Source organism: Myxocyprinus asiaticus, chromosome 33 (assembly GCF_019703515.2).
Source record: "Myxocyprinus asiaticus isolate MX2 ecotype Aquarium Trade chromosome 33, UBuf_Myxa_2, whole genome shotgun sequence".
In the NCBI taxonomy this organism is placed as follows: domain Eukaryota; kingdom Metazoa; phylum Chordata; class Actinopteri; order Cypriniformes; family Catostomidae; genus Myxocyprinus; species Myxocyprinus asiaticus.
Window position 1 is genome coordinate 7,918,459 of NC_059376.1, and position 22,932 is coordinate 7,941,390.

The following is a 22,932-nucleotide window of genomic DNA, read 5'->3' on the forward strand; positions in this document are numbered from 1 at the left end:
GTTACACGTACAACACATAATTCAACATAATAATACTTACGTGAGCGAATCGGTTGCCTTGTCGCTCGGTGCTTGATTTACCTAGGCTACATAAAACTGCCACGAATTCGCTGATGTGCGAAACCTGACTTACGTCTATTGTTTCAAGAGAGAGTTTACATGCATAGCCTACTGTACCTTTCTCACTGCAGATCCCACGCCTGCACTAGTATACATTTCCAGGGTTTTCTCCTCATGCACACTTACTCACCAACACACATACTGTGCATGTGCGCACGGAGCTGCTGACCGTCTGATTTAAGCGCGCGGTGACTCGGGTGCTCTCAATAACAACACTGAAACTGAACACACCTTTTACCTATTTATGGAGCGCACCTACATTAATAATGTTAATAGTTTTTTATATATATAATTAAAAAACACATATCAATGTTGCAGGCGAGGACACTGAGGCGTTCACAATTAAAATATAGTAGGCTAACATGTTTGATTTAGTGTTAAAATTTGTAAAAAAAAAAAAAAATGCACAGAAAACTTTCTTAAAATTTTATTTTTATAGATGTGACCAACACGAATAATAATAATAATAATAATTAATAATAATAATCATCATCATCATCATCATTTTTTTTTTTACTATTATTTCTTAAATTAAGGAACAGGATTTTATACATTACCCGTTTCACATTTACACACACATATTTTTCAGCAATAATTTCATGATTTTAAATGGTTGCATATTGTTTGGGTGCATGTGATGTTCGTGATCACCTTGCATATGAGGGCAGCGACCTTGACCCCATCCAGGATTCATGTCCAGTGTCGTACCGGATTCCGCAGGTCTCTGAAAAATACCACTTATTCCTCTTAAAGAGCTCGGAAAGGGGAGGTGGGGGAGATCCGAGATGTTGCGGAGCGAGTGGAGGAGGAGGGAAAGAGATAAGTGATCTAAAGGAGACACGATAGGACAAAAAAGTGATGATGATGATGGTGATGATGATGAATACATTGGAAAGTTTTTTGGCCCTGACGAGGGTGTCAGATTGAATGGCCTGTGCGCATGTGCGAAGGTGTCCAAACTGACAATGCTCGTGAGATGAAGATAGCGCTGCTGCTGCTTCTGAGCTCAAGGAGGACGCGAGGAATCTACAAGCCGACAAGATGAGATCGAAGGCGAGGGCGAGAAAACTGGCCAAAAGTAGGTCCTTATTGCACTTCTTTCATCCACAGCGGCCGCGCGGTACTTTGAACTCTTGCGCAGATCACCAATGTGTCATTTTCATTGATCAGTTCCTGCTGAGAACGCGTCTTTGTCCGGCTGCACTCCTTTTTACCTCTCGATTGCATTGAAATAGCTCAAACTCTCCGTGATCCGCGCGTGCACCCTTTAAACCAGATGCTGCCGTAGGGCGCTCGTTCAGAAGTTTCATATGTGATGGTGCTTTTGTTGAAATGTTCAGGAGAGCATTGCCATGCCATGTCCTTTCACTTTCTTGTTTTAGCGAAGTCGAGAAACCGTAGAGAATTGTTCCACGAAAGTTAGCGAAGAGTTGTCGAAAGGGATAGTAACTTTTTTATTGAGTGGTTCCAGGTCTTGTGAAATAATATTCCTGCTTGTTGAAATAGTGGGCGCTCTAGCACTGCTCATGGACGCCAGTGCGCACACAGACAGTGTAGAGATCTCAAGAGCTTTCTGCCCGACCACTGGATGCCATAGAAGGAGGAATATGAAACAAAATGTTTCGCGGACAATTCTTCGAATAATCTTAAATTAGGAGGTTGCACTTATGAATCCTTTTCCTTTGGGGTCGACGTTTGTTCCTGTAAATGCCATATTCAAGGAAAATATAGTGAGCTACTTTCTGGACTCGGAAAAGTCTGTGTAGTTCTCATCTGGACTCTAGTTTTGTGTTTGATTACTGTTTGTTTGGCTTTCATTTGTTCCGACTTGGTTGTGATTGGTAGGATTTTCTTAAAAATGTTCATAAACTCCCAGAAACAATTTTTGTAAAGTGAGTGTGATTATAATATTTTGTGATTTATTTTGCATTGCCTACATATTCATCACTTGTGATATTAGTTAGTCATCTAAAACAGCATTCATTTGATCAATATCGAGCTCTACAATGTGCTAAAATATTTGTTTGCGTGTTTGCATGCGAACATGATAATATACATACAGGCTATTTATTTATTTAACGTTATCCTACAGAAGTGAAATTAAGACTATAGTGGCATGTGAAACAACTGCAATTATTTTGCTCGTCTTTTATGTTTATATATAATATGCTGCATTTATTTAAATGATAAGACATTTTAGTGCGCTTTCATTTGCAGATATGAAGTAAAACACGCGTGGGCCTGACGACCTGTTGATTCAGGTTACATGTACAACATGGTTTGTTTTTGGACAGAAATTTGGGCCTCGATACTTTCTCAAACTCCAATAGTAGGCTTCAAGAAACGTATTTTAAAGGGCTTTTCTGTTATTTAGATCCAAAGTCATTTTGTGTGTGTGTGTGTGTGTGTGTGTGTGTGTGTGTGTGTGTGTGTAGCTCTCATTATAGTTCCCTTTTTTTATTGAATTTATTTGTATTTATATAAACGAGTGTGGAAGGCCTGATAACAATACATAAAATACATGCGCTCATTAAAGCTTACATAAATTATATCCATTGCCTTTGATGTATAATTCATCTCACTGCGTTGCTTGGACAATTAGTGTTGTGTTCTGCCAGCTTTATATTCGAAATATTGATTTCATAACTGGATTGAATATGTGCGATATCATTGAGCTCTACGGGTACCCGTGTTCAGATTAAGTTTATGGATTTACGAATGCATGGGGGGGAAATGCTGTTTTATGTTGATCTGAAGTAATTTTAATGGTGTAGAGAGGAGCATTTACAGTGTGTTTAAACTATTTGAAGTAATCATCCTCATCCTAATACCATCCTCATTATTATTATTATTATTATTATTATTATTATTATACAGTTCGTAGCATTAAAATTACATATAATAAAAAACAATAATTAGGTATCTCATATGTCTCTTTAAATATGTCCGACGTATTTAAAAATGCAAATTATGTAATAACAATAGGCCTACAGTATAAAACACTTCGTGTACTACACACAAATTATTATTATTGTTATTATTATTATTATTATTATTATTATTATATAACTTTACAACGTATTTAATTAATATAACTCAACAATTTGCCGATTTACCAATTGAACCCTACTAATTACCAAATAAATAGCAGGTATTGCCGAGAGGCCTCTTAAAGATGATAACTGCCACAAAGACGTTTTATAAAACACCGTCGGCCAGTGATTTTAATTATTAAGCCATACCACAATTACATTAAATAACATTGCCATAATTGTGCTTAATTAAACAATATTATAATACTTTAATGTAGGGCTCAAAGTAAGGCACAAACCACCATCTGGCGGCTGGATCCTCTGCCAAGAATAGGTGAACGAATCAAGTGGCCATAAAGCCAGGTAGTTGACATGAGTTGCGTTCATATTGTAGGGCCTTTCATTTTTCAATGACTGTTCTCTGCTTTCCGATTGTAAATGTATAATAAGTGACTTATTTACATCCACTGAATTGTTTTGCTTAAATTTGGACAATAGTTTCAGCTATTCAGAGAGAAATCAGCTTGTTCGTTGCGCACAGGTAATCTCACCTCAGCAACCTTTACAAAAAATATTTTAAACTTCACTCATAATTTAAATGTGAAAGTCAGTTTTTATTTGAATGTTATTTTGACAATTTTCTTGGAATATGAAATATTTTGAAGCACAATTTTGCAGTCTTCTGAGTTACTGGAGCTAATAAATAAGAGACTCAGGTGAGGCCGGGCTCTGTAGAATCTGTTTGGGGTCATTATCAGTGTCGAAGGACATTTCCATAGTCCACAATGCAAAATGACGCCCCTAATAAATATATATTGTGAGAACATTCATAAGAATGCATGAAAGAATACAGCAGGGAACTGATACAAATATGAATTATTGACACACAGAGATCACCTTAAAAATACATTATTACATTTATTTATTTATTTACATAAGAGAGAGAGAGAGAGAGAGAGCGTAGCGGTTCTAGCTTGTATGGGGACCTGGGCAAAACCCCCTTAAGGGTGGGGGGCGTTGGGGGGGGGGGGTGTGCTGCTGGCTGGGTGTTGGAGATGAGATGGTTGGTGGACTTTAGGGCACCCACTTGTTTGAGTGGGTGCCCTGTGCCGCCCCCGGCAAGATGCTGCCCCAGGCGTTGCCCATGTCGCCCATGCCTTAAATCTGCCCCTGGAGAGAGAGAGGAAATATAAAATAATAAACCAATGGATAACAAATCACAAAGTACTTGTGCAGCCCTGTTGTTTGGACAGAGGTAATAAAATCAAGCCATAGCCCTGTAAAGCCACAATGGAAAGCTGTGTGCGATGTCTTGCTATAAGACACAGTCTGTCAGCACTCAAAACTGGACTTTTACGAGCAAAATGGCTGACATAGCTTCAAGCTAGCTAAATATGTGCACAATATGTTTTACACTTGAGAGCTGGTGAACAGACTAATCGTGCGCGAGCCATTAGAAACTTCTAACTCCTAACACATAATCTCCCAAATGTAAGTTTGTATTTGATAAGAAGTTAAAAGCCAAATGAAAGTGCCACTTGAACTGGAAGAATAGTAACAAAACCATCTGAATTAAACCTGAAAACAGAATGTGCATTTTGTGTGAGCAAGAAAATAAAAGCACACACACACACACACACACACACACACACACACACACCCGTTGGTGCAGCTATCATTATGAGGACTCTCCATAGACATAATGATTTTTATACTGTACAAACTATAGATTCTATCCCCTAACCCTACCCCTAAACCTAACCCTCACAAAAAACTTTCTGCATTTTTATATTTTCAATAAAACATCATTTAGTATGTTTTTTAAGTGATTTGAATTACCACATTTATAGCATAATGCCCTTGTAATTACCAGTTTGTAACCTAAAAAAAAGTCCTCGTAAACCACTTAAACCTGCCCACACACGCACACACACACACACACACACACACACACACACACACACACACATGCTCTGTCCCAACACTAAGAGGCTAATTCTTATTAACCATGATGAAGATAGTTTAAATTTGAATTTCATACTGTTTCGATCTGCTTGGCTGTTATGTGCATACACATATACGTCTTCATTGGGAGCACGCAAGGCAGCCTTTGACCAGACGTGCCTGCTTAGTTAACTCCAATCATCAGCAAGAGAAAAGGCTGATGGGTGGCGCAAGGAACGCAGGCAAAACTGACAGAGTTCTCCGTCATGAGCGCCTACCCACCTGAGCTTAATTTACTGTCAAATCGCCCTGTGCTTCTTAAAGGTGACTCTCTCAAACTCAACCATGCTCACATTTGCCACACGCCATTCATTCTACTTTGTGTTTCTTTGCAGTATTGCGCTGCTATTGTTTAACTTGTGCCACCTCTTTATGACATCACAGTGACTCCCGCTCAGATAGGAGGGCCTTTTACGCGTGTGTCTAAACACTGTATAGGCTGTTCTCTTCAGTACTGGAGCGGCACACCCTTTTTTCTTTTTTCCTTTTCTTCGTTCACCCAATTGCAGGAAAAGTCCAAGCCTTTCACTTTTGAAAGCATGTTTTGGCAGTCTTATGTGCATGCCTTAAAGATGACTTGAGTGTCTTAATGTGTTTCCTCCCAGCACAACACATTTTATTTGTTTCTCAACCCTCGTTTTTTAAGAAAAAAATGGATATAAGAACCGGTCCGCATGCTGGGGAGCAGAGCAGGGTGCAGTAGGGAAAGACAGCCATAACAGAACTGTTAAAGCCATGTCTGCAAGAGAGACGAGCTTATCATGTTACAGCCTATGATGTCTGCACCTCCTTAGCCATAGAAGGGGAGGCACTGGATATTTTCTTAAAGGGAATTGTAGCCATTATTCATACTTGATATGGAAGTTGCCCTATACCTGCAAATGAACAGTTATTATAGGGGTTGTTTTGGATAATGAAAAAATATTTGCTTTTATTAGTTAAGTTTTATATTATATGCACTGAATTTGGCAATGCTTTCTTGGAACATGGGATGATTTGGTCTCTGTTTGAACACTTCTGTCTATCAAGCCCTCATGAAAAGAATCAGGGGCCTTTATTAATATATTATTTTATCAATACTACCCAGAAATGTATTTATGGTAGTTTCTTGAATATTATAAATGAACAGGTTTTACATTTGATGGACATGAACAACATTAACAGAAACAATAATCAAGGAAACATTACATAAATGCTGATCTGAGACTTAATTTCATCTTGTATAAGTTGTATAAGAGCAAACAATCGCTGGTTTCATTTCTGCCATAAAACAAACCCTTCAAAATGAAACATCTTCAACATGAGCCCCATACTGTGAAAGTAAAAGCTCATTTGCTGGAGTTGGTCGATACTGCACATGGAAAAAGTAGCTTTGTGCACCCACTGGGAAGGACTGTGAGAAATAATTAACCCTGCATCATGTATCCAGAGTTGCTAATTTTAGGCCGTAAAACGTCTTGATGTCATAACTCCTGCTCAGAAAGTGCCAGGAAAGTTTCCATCCAACATTTTGAGGTACCCAGCTGTGCGAGTTCTGCATTTTAATGGCGAGTCAAATTAATATTGTTATGGACAGTCAACACTCTGCAAGCTGTAAAAAAGTTACTGGACAGCTTCACTTGGGCTTAGTCAAAGAATGTTTTGTAGCTGCGTTTGTTACGTAAAAACAACAAAGGGTGTTTTTTGGATGGGGTGGTAATAGGATGCAATGTTTGGAGGGGCATGTTGATCTTTAGGGTAGGCAACTAGTTTCTTCGCCGGACCAGAGTGAGGGGGTCCCCTTTGATTGAGTTTTGGCGTTGGTTTCTGGGGTGCACAAGGAAAATCTGTGGGGGCCCTAGCCCCCCTTAACCTGACCATGATTTTGGATGTTATGGACAGTCAACACTCTGCAAGCTGTGAAAAAGTTATTGGACAACTTCATTTGGGCTAAGTCGAAGAAAGTTTTGTAGCTGCGTTTGTTACGTAAAAAACAACAAAGGGTTTTTGTTGGACAGGAGTGGTACTATGCGATGTTTGGTGGGGCATGTTGATCTGTAGGTTTGGCAACTATTTTCTTCGTCGGACCGGAGTGAGGGGGTCCCCCCTTGATTGTGTTTCGCCGTTGGTTTCTGGGGGGTGTCTGTTGCACAAGGAAAATCTAGGGGGGCTCTAGCCCCGCTTAGACCCGACCATGATTTTGGATGTTCATATACCTAGACTGAACTGAATTATGCTCAGAAATGTGTTGCCAGTATTTCTACTGACAAGAGAATTTGCTCTTTATCTACAAATCTTACATTGTTGCAAGTATAGCTATACAATTCCCATTTGAAAGTGAACAGATTTCCTGTATGAAGCTGGTGGTTTTGGCATGTTTTTGGGATGTTTAGAGTGCCAGTTCACCCCTGCTTTGAGGATATGCCTGTATCCCCCTCCCACCCATCCACACATGTAATTCCATAATTCCCAGCTGAAGTTCCCATGCATCTGTATAGCTACCTTGGGCTGTTTAGACAGGCCTTGATGTTGCGTCCTTTTAGTGATAAGAGAGTGGATGTCATTCCCCTGTGGGCCACATGAGCAGAGCATTATTGCTCGCCGCTCACTTTCAACTAAACTAGTGAGCACATTTTCAAAGGGCCCGACCCACACATTTATCTTTTTCACCCATCTTCTGTCCTCCATCTTTTGTCATTACATGGAAGATGGGCAACTCTGTCCCATTAAGATGGTATGAAGTGGTACAGTGTGTCTGAGAGAGTGCGCCTAGTTTTGTACTTTAGAGATAGAATGCTTAGATTTGCTTTGATAAAGATGTTTTTCATGTTCCTAAAGACCACTGTCAGCCCATCATCATTTTTCATAATTGGACAGTGCGGTCCGGGTATGCTGGGATTAACTGTAATTGAACCATCATTATCCAGTGAGCTTCATAGGGCGAAGCAGCCTATATTTGCTCAATGCTTAACTTTTCTTTTGTACACACTAGTGGGGGGTGGGATCGTACAGGGTGTACCAGATGAATACTCTTGCTTACTTCATTTTTGACTATTTTTGACCATGGAAATTGGCTTAATTATGTGAATGGTTGTTTCTCTTTGCTCTGCGTTGCAACACAATTAGTCCATCTCCCTGGCTGCAATTTGTTTTCATAAAAAACGAGTGTGTCGGCATGCTGATTATGAACCTTGTGCTCTCGAGGGAGAGGCAACACTCTTGGTGTGTTAAATTTCATTAAATACAGTGCAGCTAACTGGAAAAATATATAAAACCTCAAGCTGTCACCATTTTTTTTAACCACTTTAAGGCCGACATCCTAAACAAATCATTACTGGCACACATCTCTTCCAACCCTCGCCACTTACACTTTCTGTTTTTTTTTTTTTGTTTTTTTTTTTAGAAAGTGTAAGTGGCAGACTTCATGTAACCTTTGGGGTCATTAATCTTCATTCAACAGATTATTGTAAAAACCCTTTTTCCTAGGTTCATAATATTAGCATTTCAGGCCCTGCAGTGTAAAAATAAATGTTTTGTCAGATAAGTAAAAATGTAATTCATGTGGTAACATCTAAATGAAATGGTATCATTCTGAATTCATAGAAACAAAAGTAATCTGTAAGTAGAAATAGCTGCTTAAGGTAAGTAAGGTCCATTTTTTAAATAATAATAATTAATAAAGTAATTTGGACATGAACATGTTTTTATGTTGTTTCAGAGAATTGGGGATATTTGCATGCCATCTTTATTGTCACTGGTGCAAGATCTAAACAGTGTGGCATATGGGTGTTATCTCTTCAGTCAAAAAAAAAAAAAAAAAAGAAAGAAACTTAAAAAAACTAAACCCTAAGTCAGATTGTTAGTGAAACGCTGAGAAGGGGTTTTTAGGGAGTCAGCAAAACATTTCAAGATGGGCTATTAACTTCAGTCTTGAGCAGCGATTTGCCTGTCCGTGAAAAGAGCAGGCTCTCTCCAGTGAGGCTCCGGTTCCAGCGTAATGATGAGGCTGTGTGTGAAAATATTGAATTGCAAAAACATCCAGTGTATGAGCTTGTGTGAATGTGCCTTTCAGCACTGCGCCGGCGCTAAACTCGCAGTGTCTGAGTGATGGACAACAAATGGCATTTTGTGCTGGGCAGATGCCCCATCTCTGGCAGTCAAGCTGAGGGGCCATTATCAGCCGTTCATCTGACCTCAGGATATTTCACCGCCTCTGTCAGCCAACTGACACTGCTCTCTGATGCTTCCTAACAAATGAAATGAAAACCTGAATGTGACTTTTTGTCAGTCAAAGGCAAGCATAAATTCAACCTACAATTTACTCATAATTTTAAGTTGTTTATCTACAGTCAAGTTATATATATATATATATATATATATATATATATATATATATATATATATATATATATATAGGGGTGTGCAGTGAAGCCATTATCTGACAAAATTATCTGTATCTGTATTCAAATAGAACCGGGTGTGGGCGGGGCTTAAACCTTATGTGTGTTAAAATAAACGAAATGCCCATTTTTAAATGTATAGTTTCTATTAATAAAATATGCCTTGCATATGCCTTTTCATAATAATAGCCTAATAATAATAATAATACAAATAATATAATTATTGTTTAATTAAATTATAATGAAATTATTATTTTTTTCTTACCAGATGAAGCTGAATTTGTTGGCCACATTAACTGTGGAATATGTTGTTAACTATGGTTTCTCCTGATATTTCTGATATTAATATCTACCAGAAAACAGAATTTTCAAGCAAAATATGAAATGTCAAGCACACATTTTGCAGTGAATAATAAATACAAATTCAAGCATTAAATTTTTTTACAATAGGACACCATTATTTAGTTAAATAATAATAATAATAATAATAATAATAATAATAATAATAATAATAATGTTACATTTATACAGAGTTCAAGAACACTTAACATTCTCAAATTTAGCATAGTTTAAAGAATAAGAAGAAAAAAATAAGTTTGAGCATGTTGCAGTTTCCTTGTTTTATGTAAGAAGAAATATTCCGAGTAGATGAATACTCTATGGAGCATTTAAACCTTTATGGAACATTTTAACTTTTTTTCGGAATAAAGCATTAAAGAGATAATTACCTTAATCGCTGATGTGAATATAAATGTGGTCAACTTTCAAAGATGGATAGACGAGCTCCAATGTGAAATCATCACTTCAGGTCAGGAATTTAACATCGCGCTCAGGTTTAGGCTATAAATAAGTGGGGAGCAATATCACAATGATTAACATCAGCATTTAACTAATATTATATTTATTATGATATTATTTTGTATTTTTGTATTTTATTTTTTTATAATTAATACTATAATAAATATTGTATATCACTAATTAAAAAGAGATAGATACTTACAGAAGAGGTATGCCATGTAGGCTTCTGTGCAGAAAGTTATACATTTGTTTTTGTTTTGCTTTTTTGAACTGGTGCATTTAATTGAACCATCTGAACCTGCAGATTCATTCAAATGAATAAGATTTCCCAAATGCTTCATATGAGAGAGAGAAAGTGGACATTTTAGGTAAGCATGTTGAATGTCTCAATTCACTCATCTGTAAAGCTACACATGCAGTGCAAAGTTGCAATGCAGCATTTTATTGCACTACACTGCCACTTATTGGAAAAAGTAGCGGGTAAATGGAAAAGCTAAAAAGTTAAGTTACTTAGTAAAGTTAGTAAAATCGCAAATTTTTCCTAGTTACCAACACTGATCTGCAAATAATTAGGCATGATATTTTATAAGTTACAACACATAGTTTCAATAATGTTAGCAGGAGCATAGTCCCCCCCCCCAAGCAAGTACAACCCCTTAAAGAGTGTACATGCCCTTCATTTTGGTCCATTTATAGGCCCATCCCAGGTTTTGGGCACTGTGCAATAATATTAATGAGAGGAGCTGTTGAATTCTGGGAGGGTCTACAAGTTGGCCGTATGTCAGGCCCCCCTTGCTACCACATCTTGGCAACTTCCCCTGGCCCTTTTCGCTCTGTGAACCACATGTTGGCATCGGTGCCCCTTTTCCGACTGCTGTCCACTTTTTCATTCCCCCACCCTCTTGTGTTCTATTCTTCTTTATTTCACTCGCTCTTCCTTCGCTCTGGAAGCTCCAGCACAGGCCTTTGAAAGGATACGGCCGCTTTGTCTCTCTGATAAAAGATGCCATAGTTTCCCTTTTCCTCTCCTTTCTGTCCGTCCCTCAGCAGCTCTAGTAAAAGTGCAAATTTTCCCCTCCGAGGGGCTGTCCTCCTGGCTTCAGAAGGCCCCAAATCCAGCCCGTTAATTACACTGAAGATTCCATCTCTGCGAAAAGAGCCGAGATTCCCACAACCACCTGGCCTTCTTTTCTTGTCGGCTTTGATGGCAGACACCCCACCCCTCTCCTCCGCCTCCTCCTCGTAGCACACTTTTCTTTCCCTCACTCATTAATAGAGGTTTTGAATTGCTTTCTGACCCTGACAAACTGCTCTTGTTGAAAAGGAGATGAGAGCAGGAACAGAATGAGCACTGGTGGGGGTGGCGGGTTGTTGATAGGAATGAAGAGACTTGGTGCAAGTTTTTATCAAGTCTGCTGCTGTTTGGTTTGGAGACTGTAAGGTACGACTTGCACTTACTGGTTGATGTGTTGGGTCGGTGTCGACTATTCGTGGATAACACTTCAGCTGAATACTGTTGAATTCGGCAACAGTAGGTCAGAAGTTCTTCAGCTGAAATCGGTCTGTTCTTACTGCCCCCCAGTGACCGAAGCTGTAAGTGCTGGCGAACTTATGTGTGAGCTCCAGTTTTTGAGTGAAATGTCCCCTAAGTGGCACCAAAAGTTGTAATGCGGGTTGTCATACAGTCAACAGAAATGTATATTTTATTAACTCTACTCCCAAACCAAAAACCTCAACTGTGAACCTAACCTTCAGTGGAGTAAAAATGTAATCTTAGAGGGAAAATGCGACCTCCGAACCATGTTCATCATTGATTATGTGAACGTGATTACTTCCTAGTTTCTATGAGACCAGAACCCATGTCTCTGAGACTGCTTATCATAGCACCAATGGAAAAGATAAGCACAATTAAACTGAAACAAAGATGTCTGATGGGAGATGCCGCTTGTCAGTAACTTGGCAGAATGGAGTCGATGTCAGGGTAATAAAACAACATGATCACACGGGAAGTCAGAATGCTGTTTGCGAAAGTTCCGGTAACCTTGGATTGGCGACAGTTTGCCGACTCACTGACATGCTGCATTTCCCACCAGACATTTTTGCATTGGTGTGTTCACCTTCCGATGTGGCTCGACCCGCAGTGTGTTGCATCAGCAGTGTCAGAGACCCCAGTTCGTATCCACATTGAAACAAGGAAATAATCGTGTTTGCATAATCAGTGATGAGCGCGATTCAGGGGTTGCTCTTTCCCCCCTAACATTTTATGTTTACTCCACAAATGGTTAGGTTTGGGTTTGGGTTGGGGGTACAGTTTATGAAACATGCATTCCTCTTCACTGTATCACATCCTGTACAGCTTAAAACAACTCACTACACAATTTGCTTTTGGCGACCTCTCTTGGACATAAATGGAGCTCACATGTGCCTATACACCCTACAACACTTCCCGCTTTGGCCACTGGGAGTGGTGTTTTACATTTTGGTCAGCAGATACCGATTTTTGCTAAAGAAAAGTCAACCTACTCTTTCCGATTTCACTATAAGATCAGGCTGACTAAACATTCCATAACAACACATTGAGTTCCCATTTGGTCATGTCGTTGTATTGGTGTGTTACTGAATTTTAATAGCCTATAACAGCCAAATATATATTTGGAAACATATACATATTGACGTAAACTAGATGCGAGTGGGACATGGCTGATGTCATGACTCGTGTTGCACTGTGTATGATAATGCTCATCACAGACATGCCAGTGGAGACATTTACGCTTTTCACATTCTCTCCACTCACACTCTCTGTCAACACAGCGTAAGGCTTGCATGAAACAGAAAATGCTGATGCTGTATGTCAGATGGTGAGCCATTTACATATGTCGATTAGTAAAAATTAGTAGTTGAGCAAGCCCTACTCTAAGGACTTCCGTGGAACTTGTGGCCTTCCACCTTTCTCCATCCCTCTCGACCACGCCAGCCAGTTGTCCTCCAGTCACTCTTAGTCCCTGCTCAATCCTCATAGACAGACAGAACAAAGCATTGTTGGAGACTCTTACAGATGCAAAGACCCTCCAAGCTGCATTTGTCCTGTCTGTTTCTTCAGAGTGGGTTCCTGGCGGAAGTGAACTAATGGCATTCTCTCGATCCCACTGAGTAGATTCCTTCTGCCCACCACTCCACCCGCAAACGCAAAACGCTTGACTGCCCTATGCCTTCATTTATATTTACGTTATTGTACATTCATCCCAAAACCACCTATCTGTAAATAGTAAAATGAGTCAACATGAATAAAAGCTACGTCTACATTAATCTGGATACATTTGAAAATGGTGTTTTCATTTTCTAAACACTCTCCGTCCAACACTGCCGTTTTTAAGCATTTTCCAAAAGTTGCTCATCTACACTGCAACTTATGAAAACTCTTAAATCCTATTACTGCACATGCGAAAAATCGCCGTTCCATGTACGATCTGAAACGCAGTTGTCCTTGTGTTCCGTCGCCGGACAACAATTCCATTTTTGCAACCCATTATACTTCCATAATGGGACATATTTCCAAGTGAAACAAGACTAAAAAATGTACGGTGGGACTTGATTTTATCCATAAAAAATTTGATCAATTCATTGGATAGTGAAATGTCAGTGTTGCATACTGGAATGGAGCCAGACCTAAATGAAAGTTTGCAGTGGGTTATGGAGGACTACTCCTGCCCTGAAACATCGTACCTTCTTTTGAGGAGGACTTTTGACCGGAACGTGGGGGGATGAAGTTCAAGTTTACCCTCAAGAGCATCTCAACGTACCCCAGTTGTCATGCTTCTATTTTAAATGTATTCACTGTATTCAAAGTAGCACCATCTTTGATTTTGATCACATCTGATTTCCCACAACTCATGTTGTCTGGAGTTTTTGGTCTACTGAATGTTCTTAGAAAGATATTTTTTCAATGTTTTGTCCACAGAACGATCCAAAAACACTATAATCTGTAGTACATTCCATTGAATAGACTGTACAACTATCCCTCACAGCCTCATTGTCAATCCTATTAAATTTCAAAGATGGTGCTGCTGTGAATAAGGTCTATTACATTAACACTAACAGTGATCAAATTGCTGCATTAACTATTGACAAGATTTTAGAAAAGGCTGCATACCTACAACAGTAGCTTAAAAAACAAAAAAACAAAACAAAAAATAAAAAACAAAAAAACAAAAGCAATGCCTACGAAGCTATTTGGCTGTTATTTATTATTAAACATTGTTTTTACTTTTTAACCACACGGCCTAGATGACGTGGCTTAAAAGGTAAGTTAATTCAGAGGTGGAGATACAATAGCAATTACATTTTGATTAAGGTTTCAGAAAAAATACAAAGCCTAAATATTTTTGCTAAAGTTTTTTTTTTTTCTTTGGAATAACACTCACTGATGAATCGACACAATACAACCTGGAACATGTATTGAGAAAGTAAACAGGGTACATTTTATTTCATGTTGACTTTAAATGGATTATAAGTGGATCTCAGTGAGACTTCTTGGTTCAACAACACAGTAACAATCCTGCAACAAATTTGTCCTCCATTGGGTTTATTTTTCAGTGCTCTATTGAAAACCCAGCACCAATCAATACGTTCTCATCCCATTCCAGCAGTGCAGAGCTTTACATGAAAGAGAGAGCAAGAGATAGAGAAAGACAGGACTGAGAGAGATCAAAGCTTTGGGAGGTAAACAAATTGCTCTATTATACCCTCTGTGTCTATGACATTATCATGAGATGGTCTCAGAGGAGAGGCTTTCACCAGATTAGAAGCATCCACAAAGAGGCGAGGGATGTTTCTTCACTGTACTGGCAGCACGCCACAGTCCTCGTCCACCCGGGAGATAATCATTAACTCCCCCACACAAAGACACACGCAGTCCACTCGCTAGCTTGCTTCTGTTTACCCTGTTTGGACGTTCTGCAGAGGGCAGGCTGGAGTCAGATATAGAGGTGTGAGGAGGATGTTCACCTGCACTTTCAAACAAATATTTAGGCAACTTCTGACCTTTTCTGTCTGACCTAGTTAGCTTTGAAACTATGAAAACATTTGGATTTCATGGTAAATCTAACAGGAGTAACATACTGTAGATTGTTTAGAAACAGTGTTCAGAATGGTGTACCATCTCACTATTTACTGTATACTGCAAAGTATATACTTTACATTGCCTGCTATTTAAGAAAAAAGCACTAATGCACCGATGTATTGGCTGCCGATGTTTATCGGCCAATTATTGACGCAATTAAAACCATTGGCAAATCGGTTTTAAGCATTAAGAAACAGATATGAAAAACTGATGGTTCATTTATAATTTATTATCAAAACACTTTATAGAAACTCTTCGAATTCAAATGCACAATCCAGAAACAATGATATAGATAGGTTGGCACTCCTAAGAACATGTGGTATTTCATTTTTAATCATCCTCGTTCTCACATTAATGAGAACAAAATTTAGTTACAGACGTCACAGTTGTGAAAGCAGCACTTACCTATACATGATGAGGTAAAACCATCCAAAACACTTTGAAACCAACAAACTTTGACTTTTGAGACTGCTATGGTATCCATAAAGGCTGCACGATTATTTGAGTTACGATTGATATTGCAATATGTTCATGAGCGAATACTAAAGCTTGAAAGGCTGCACTGTATGTTTAAAAATAGACTGCAATGCTCAGACCATTCTCACATTGTCAGTGCTTCAGCCAGCATTGTGTAAGCGGCGCCCTCTATTGGTCTGGATTGCATCATCCATTATCCATTATAACGCGATAGGACTTAAAAGGGGTTTTTATTCTTTTGCTTAAAACTTTTTATTTTTCTATCATGTGTTTAACATTTCCGTGGAATTGCCCAACATATGCATAATATGAATTTGTGATGTTTTATTATAACAGTACAAACGTAAAATGTGAGTTCTGTTGTTTTGAACTGCAAAAACAATAGTACAAAAAATGATTTAGATATACAAAATAACCTTTTTCACATCAATCATCATGCTATGATATTTAGTTATTTTTCAACATTTTAATCTTTTTATCTTCTTTTTATCTTTCTTTGTGGCTCTCTTTAAAATTTTGGCCTGTCATGTGTTCAACAGATCGAATCCATGTTCAATGGAAATTATTTATTGTTAGAACAATAAAAACTTTTGTACCTCTTTGTAAATTTTTAAAACATAATTCCTGAGCAAAACAGTGATCACATGATAAGGTAAGTGGCAAATTATCAGTATCGGCCAATAGGTTTTTTGTTAAAATCGGTATCGGTATTGAACAAAAATGTTCATATCCATGCATCCCTACATAAAGCACCCATAAAAATTGTTATTTTGCATTTTTAATCACATTTTTTCTAAAAATGGCTTTTGGTCTTCACATGTGCACAGTATTATATACAGTATAAACTTTAGTAATGATAAAAGTAGTATCAGTAATAAGTATTCCGAACATAGGCCACGTTTCAATGACTCTGAAAATGAGGATGAATAGCATAGCAAAGAAAAAAATTATATTAAGCAACCAAAATATGGTAAAACACCATGTTCCATAACGCTTCTCTTTTTGATCAACGAGACCTTTTTATGGGCGTCTCAGTGGAATTGTGTGATTTAGAGCGTTTGGAGGGTTGCAGAGGGATATTTGTTTTCTCTCTTTCTATCTCTCTCTCTCTCACTCTCTTTCTCCGCGTCGACTCAGCCCACATCCTTCAGCTCGCATAAAGTGAAGATCCGGTTTCAGAGTAGTGTTTTATGAGCGGTTAGAATGCCAGCCTGTGTGGTTTTTTTGTCCTCTGCTAAGCTGATCATTCACAAATGCCTCTGAGGTTTTTGAAGATGTCAATTAAAGTTTTAATTGGAAATAAGTTATTCGAAACAAATGCATTTTCTTCCTGAGGACAGCCTGTCAGTCAAAGTGAAGTTCCTGATGTTGACTTTATTTAGATTATTTTCAGGCTTTTGAGGTTTAAAGGGAGTTCCAAACAGACTCGAAGCACATTTTGTTGTTGTGACAACTCTGGCAACTGTTGTTACAGCTTTGCGGAGGGCATGATGTAAATACACAATACTGACTTGGATGTGAATGTCAAGCCAATAGTGCATGAGGATCATATTACTTGCAAATTAGCATTAGCATAGCTTGTTTCCTGTACAATATATATATATACAAATATCTATCTATCTATATCTATATCTATATATATATATATATATATATATATATATATATATATATATATATATATATATATATATATATACTTACATATATATATTTACTTTATTTCATGTCTGTGGTGTTGCCCATATTCAGCAACAGTCAAATGAGGTCTGGATAGGCCTACAAATGTTTTCTGTTACGTCTCCTGAGAAACAAGCACTATTGATCACACTCAGACTGACTTTTGCTTTTCTGGCCAATTATTTCCCCAGTTATTGTGAAATTCAGTGCAACGTGTCAAAATAATTGAAGTCTAAAAAATCCAAAGGTATGCTATTTTTTTTTTAAATGGAGTTGACAGCAGATATTTAGTTATTTTGTGATAAAAAAATAAAATAAAATAAAATAAAACAAAACTTGTTTTGCTTAACATAACTGGTTTCAGGATTGCATACATATATTGTCCCCTCACTGCATCTATACACCACCTGGGGTCCATTACCCACATTTTTGTTTATTATTCTTTGGTGTTTGAATTGCATATTTGGAATGACAGAAGGTTAAAGGTCATCGGTTTAGGTTGTTTTAGAGCGCACTGGTTGTCCTTGCTACTTACTACAGTTACAAAGTCTGGATCAAGTTCAACTATTTGGGTGACAGAAGATCTGGCTTATTTTCCTGATGCAGAGTTAGTTACACAGAAAATCAATTAAAAATGTAAATCATGTTTGGGTCTGGTCTTTGATGGGTCAGATTTAGTGATAATTGCATTTTGGACAGCCGTGACCGTGTTAAAGGGCAACAGATTCTCCGTTCCCTTACAAAAAAATCTATAGTTCTGGTAAACTAGCTGCAAACTTGCTGAAAATTTGCCACTCATTATATTCACATGCAAATGAGCTTGTGATTCCCCGCATATGTTTGCCAGAAGTTTGCAAGTTTGCGGCAAATTTGCCATGAACTCTGTAAGCATTATCACATATCTAACATTGATATTAGGAATGTTTTTCTAATGTTTGGAGCTTCATAATTGTGTGCATGCATCCTATATATAAGAATAATACACAATAATGTATCCTACATAGTCAGTGGATAATAAACAATTTCAGTTTCCAATATTTTACAAAATTTTGAGAAAATATTGTGTAATGTAAGTGTCCATTTCATTTCAGCTAATACAAGTATACACTTTCTTTGCTGATATTAAATTGTATTATGTAAATATCAGCATGACACAGCCATATTGCTCTCTAGATATAAGTATCGGCCACTGAAAAAACTCAGTACTCCTAAATATAAATAAATTGTTAGATATACTGTATGAAATATTGTCAGGCTTGATAAATTTCCCTCCATACCAGGACTAGTGAATTTCTAGCTTGTATCTTACTTAATATATATTTACATTTACACCTACACATGACTGTAATGACAAGAGTGGCAATAAACTTGTATCAACTTTCTCAGTGGAAGTTTGGGATAGCCTAATGGGTTACTGTATACAATGGTCAATTTGTAATTTTTGAAGGGAGATGGTGTAGTCAAAGGTTATTACTTATGGGTCATTGACAAATTACACCCAACATTTAATTTTTTTTTAGTTTAAAACACTTATGTCATATTTTCAGAAATGTAATCTTTGTCCAATTTGGTTTCATATATTTTTTAAAAACCTTTATAGCATTTTCTAAAAAAAACTTTCAAATTGTCATGTGGTGTAACCATCAAGTAAAAAGTATGATAATACTTTGTTTGCACCTTGAATACATGAGAGTATAAACAATTTATTCATTAATTTACAAAAATTTTTAAAACAAAAAGTTCAAGGAATTATTTTAAATAAATATTATAAAGTTTTTAGTACAAAATATCAAGAATTTTTTTTCAGGGTTACACCACATGAACAAAATGTGCCTTTTCATAAACATGTCAAAATAAATATCAGATGTTTTTTAAACATCTTCCTTTCCGTTGACTGCTGGGCATTCCAAATTCTCCCATTCATTTTAATAGAAGTGGCCCATCTATACTAAATAGTCTCAGTATCAGTTTTTATCTCAGCAAACCAAATACTGAAAAACACTATTTTATTGTGTTTTATAGTTTTATGGTCAACATAAACAACAAAATTGCTACAAAAAGCATTTTAAAATATGAATAATATTTAAATATGAATTTAATATTTATTTAAGAAATAAAAAAATAAATATTATTCTGCACTAGTCATGCCAACATTTCTTTTTTCAGAAATTTCAGATTTTATTGTTTGTTTTTTGTTTTTTTTTTGTTTGTTTGTTTTTTTTTTTACTCTCTTGACACCACATCAAATTTTTTACTTTAAACCCCAGAAAAAAAATATCAATATGACTTTAAACTCAGCAATTGAAAATATGCTCATCATAGAAGAGGTGTGTTTAAGTAAATGGTTTGTGTGAATTGCATTTTTGATGTATTTTTAATTTAATAGATCAGGACAAAAATGGGCATCACTTCATTGACACTTAGGACACATGAACATAATATCCACCTGTTATCCTCTGTAATTGTATTTTATGATTAATTTTGTAAAAGGAATCCACGTTATGATCATGAAATTTATTTTTTTTTTCTAGATCGCTCGCCCACTGCAGACACATTTTTTCCACTCGAATCTACTACTTGACCATGTTTGAAAGTGCATGAAACATTTGAAAACTTGTGGCGTAAGTTTCATGTGAACACTAGGAAGGACAAGTCAGCCCATCGCAAACTCCGACAAACCTGTTTTACAGTGTTTTCAGAAAACCGGCGTCTTTTCGCAGTGGAGAGAGTTCGTGTGCTCAAGGTTGCCAGACTGCGGGACTAAAGCGTCACCCTTGCAGAATATATCCAAACTGTACAAGTGTCCAGATCTGATTGGGGGATTTCATCAATAGCAATCTGTCAACCTCACACATGTTGAAATCGAATTTTGACCGGCTAATCGACCTTATTTAAAGTCTGTTATTTATCAACCGTATTAAAATTAAAAATGAAACATTTTACTTGCATTATCAGTTCTAAGTAATACATGACACAACTGATCTAATGGGGATGGTAAGGGGGGATGATGGTTTTACAAGGGGAATGCTTTTTGGTATTTCTTGCAACAAGGGGGATGGCATCCCCTCTCATCCCCCCTCAACTCGATCCCTGACTGTATATAGGGCAGGATAAGCACACACACATAAACATACTGAAACAGTAACTGAATAGTTCTGAACGCCTCTCCGTGCACATCAGCACTCTCTCTTTTAATTAAAACTAGGTGTGGGACGCCTGCCTGTTCTTTTGACACCTCCCTATTTATCTACCGGACACAGTTCAGGGCGAGACCTGTGCAGAAGGGAAGATTTTTGTTTTATTAGACTTTTCTTTGATGCCAAGTTCCTCCTGAAAAAAAAAAGAGCCACCACATCTGACTCGAGTTTGCTGAAATAACAGCAAATGTTTGTCTTGTATTGTATGGCACGCCGTTTGAAAAGCAATAAAGCCCCTCTTCCAGCACCTAAAGCACCTCTTAATAAAATACTCAAGAATAACTGCTTTACCCTAATCTCTGCCATAGATTACATAGCTTGGGGTGGGAAATTAGCAGCAGACCCCCATGGCTTTTTCCGCGGCCAGTGAACTTTACGTGGTTGCTTTATGTCTACGAGAGCAGCGTCCTTTTTATTGAAAAGATATTAGAAGCAACATGTGGCTAATGTGATCAAATTCTCCATGGCCTGGTCCCGATCGGGGTGAAGAGGCTATGGCTACAAACACGCTCATTGACAAATAAGTGCCCTGCTGGTAAAGGTCAAAGGTGTGTGAGTATGTGTGCATGTGTGTGTTTTTTGTGTCTTTAAGGAGTGTGTATGTAAGCATGTGTGTGTTCGCCTGTAAAAGAGCTATAATTAGTGTTCAAGAGACATACGAAAAGAGAAATTTACATTGTAGTATGTAATGCTCAGTCTGAAAATACACCTTTCCCAGCTTTATATGCATAGAGAACTATCAGCAATTTGTAAACACTGCGACTTTGAGGCCCTCAAAACAGTCCTCTGTTTGAGCATTTCGACCAGCCCGGCTCAACCAATGGTGTGAGGTTTGGGTGGGACTGTCTGTTTGTCTGACCAATGTAAGATGAGAGGGATGTTCGGGAAATCTGTTTTTGCAATTCTGTTTGGTTACCTGCAACTTTTCATTTTTCAGTACACTTCACCACTCCTAACAACACATAGTATATAGAGTAATATAACAATACAGAGTTTAATAACAGAGTTATTTTTTTGTAAAAATAAATAAATAAAATAATAATAACAAAAATAAAATTCCTTGTACTTTGTACTTATATGTATGTATTTCTGTGGGTAGTGTGGTTGAGGCATGTCACATGTTACCACCAAACATGGAAATATGTTTTACTGTTTTACTGTTGTACAGCCATTTTTATTCTGTTAAAATATATAAAATTCTACTCCATTTTCAATGTGTGTAAAACACTACAGAATTAAATAAAAGATATGTCAACCATTTAAACATTAAAATTATTAATAAAATTATCATTACAGTTCATTCGTTTTATAAGCATCTAGGGGGGTAAAGTCACATTTGCATTCTAGGGTTAAGGAGCAATTTCTATGTGATCCTAACCCTTAACCTTAACCCTTAAAATTAAATTTGTTGGTTTAATGTAATGTATAAAGCTTGATTCAGTAATGGTAAATAACATTTGACTTGATTAAAACCAGTTATTATTATTTTTTTTACTTTTTTTTTTCTTTTCAAATGTTCAGAGACAATGTTGACAAATAACTGACTTCTGAATTTCTATATGACATTTTTCTTTTTTTATAAGAAATGAACATGGGTTTGAGGTTGTGCCAACTAACATGCCCCACACAAACAAATGTGAGAATAAAGGACAGAAAGGGGAAAAAAGAGCAGAGGGAGGGATAAATGTAGATTACAAGAAGAAACAAGAATGGACATAACAAAACAAAGGATCTTCATGTCAGAAACAAAAAATGTTGAATGTGTTTAAAATTAAGCTGGCTGGTATCTTTTCAAATATTTTGTTTGATGTTCATGTCCAACCAAATAAACTGTTTGGAATCAAAATGAAAGTACTGGATAAAACATTTCAATTGCTAATAAAAGAGATACTCTGGAACTTGTTTTTACTGCTGAGGGTATAAAACAACATTTTTATATATTGTTTTAGCAAGCACCTGGGCTTTATATGCCCCCCGCCCCCCATCTCTTCATGGGTTTGTATGCAGTAGTGAGGTTTATTTTCCCAAGCGCCTCTCGGGTATGATAGTATTTGAGCGCTCACACAGATGAGCTCATCGCTCTACTGGTGGCCCACAACTGCAAAATGTTAACTGTCATCAGGATA

General features: G+C 37.3%; 1 protein-coding gene across 1 annotated transcript in view; it reads left to right on the top strand.

The window, feature by feature from the left end:
- The first annotated feature begins 777 nt into the window (after positions 1-777).
- The window catches only part of LOC127424577 (histone-lysine N-methyltransferase PRDM16-like), a 171,784-nt gene continuing 149,629 nt past the window's right edge, over positions 778-22,932 (top strand). Inside the window, exon 1 of the mRNA XM_051669932.1 lies at positions 778-1,198. Coding sequence (XP_051525892.1) covers positions 1,162-1,198 — 37 coding nt within the window. The 5' untranslated portion in view covers positions 778-1,161. The remainder of the gene's footprint in view (positions 1,199-22,932) is intronic.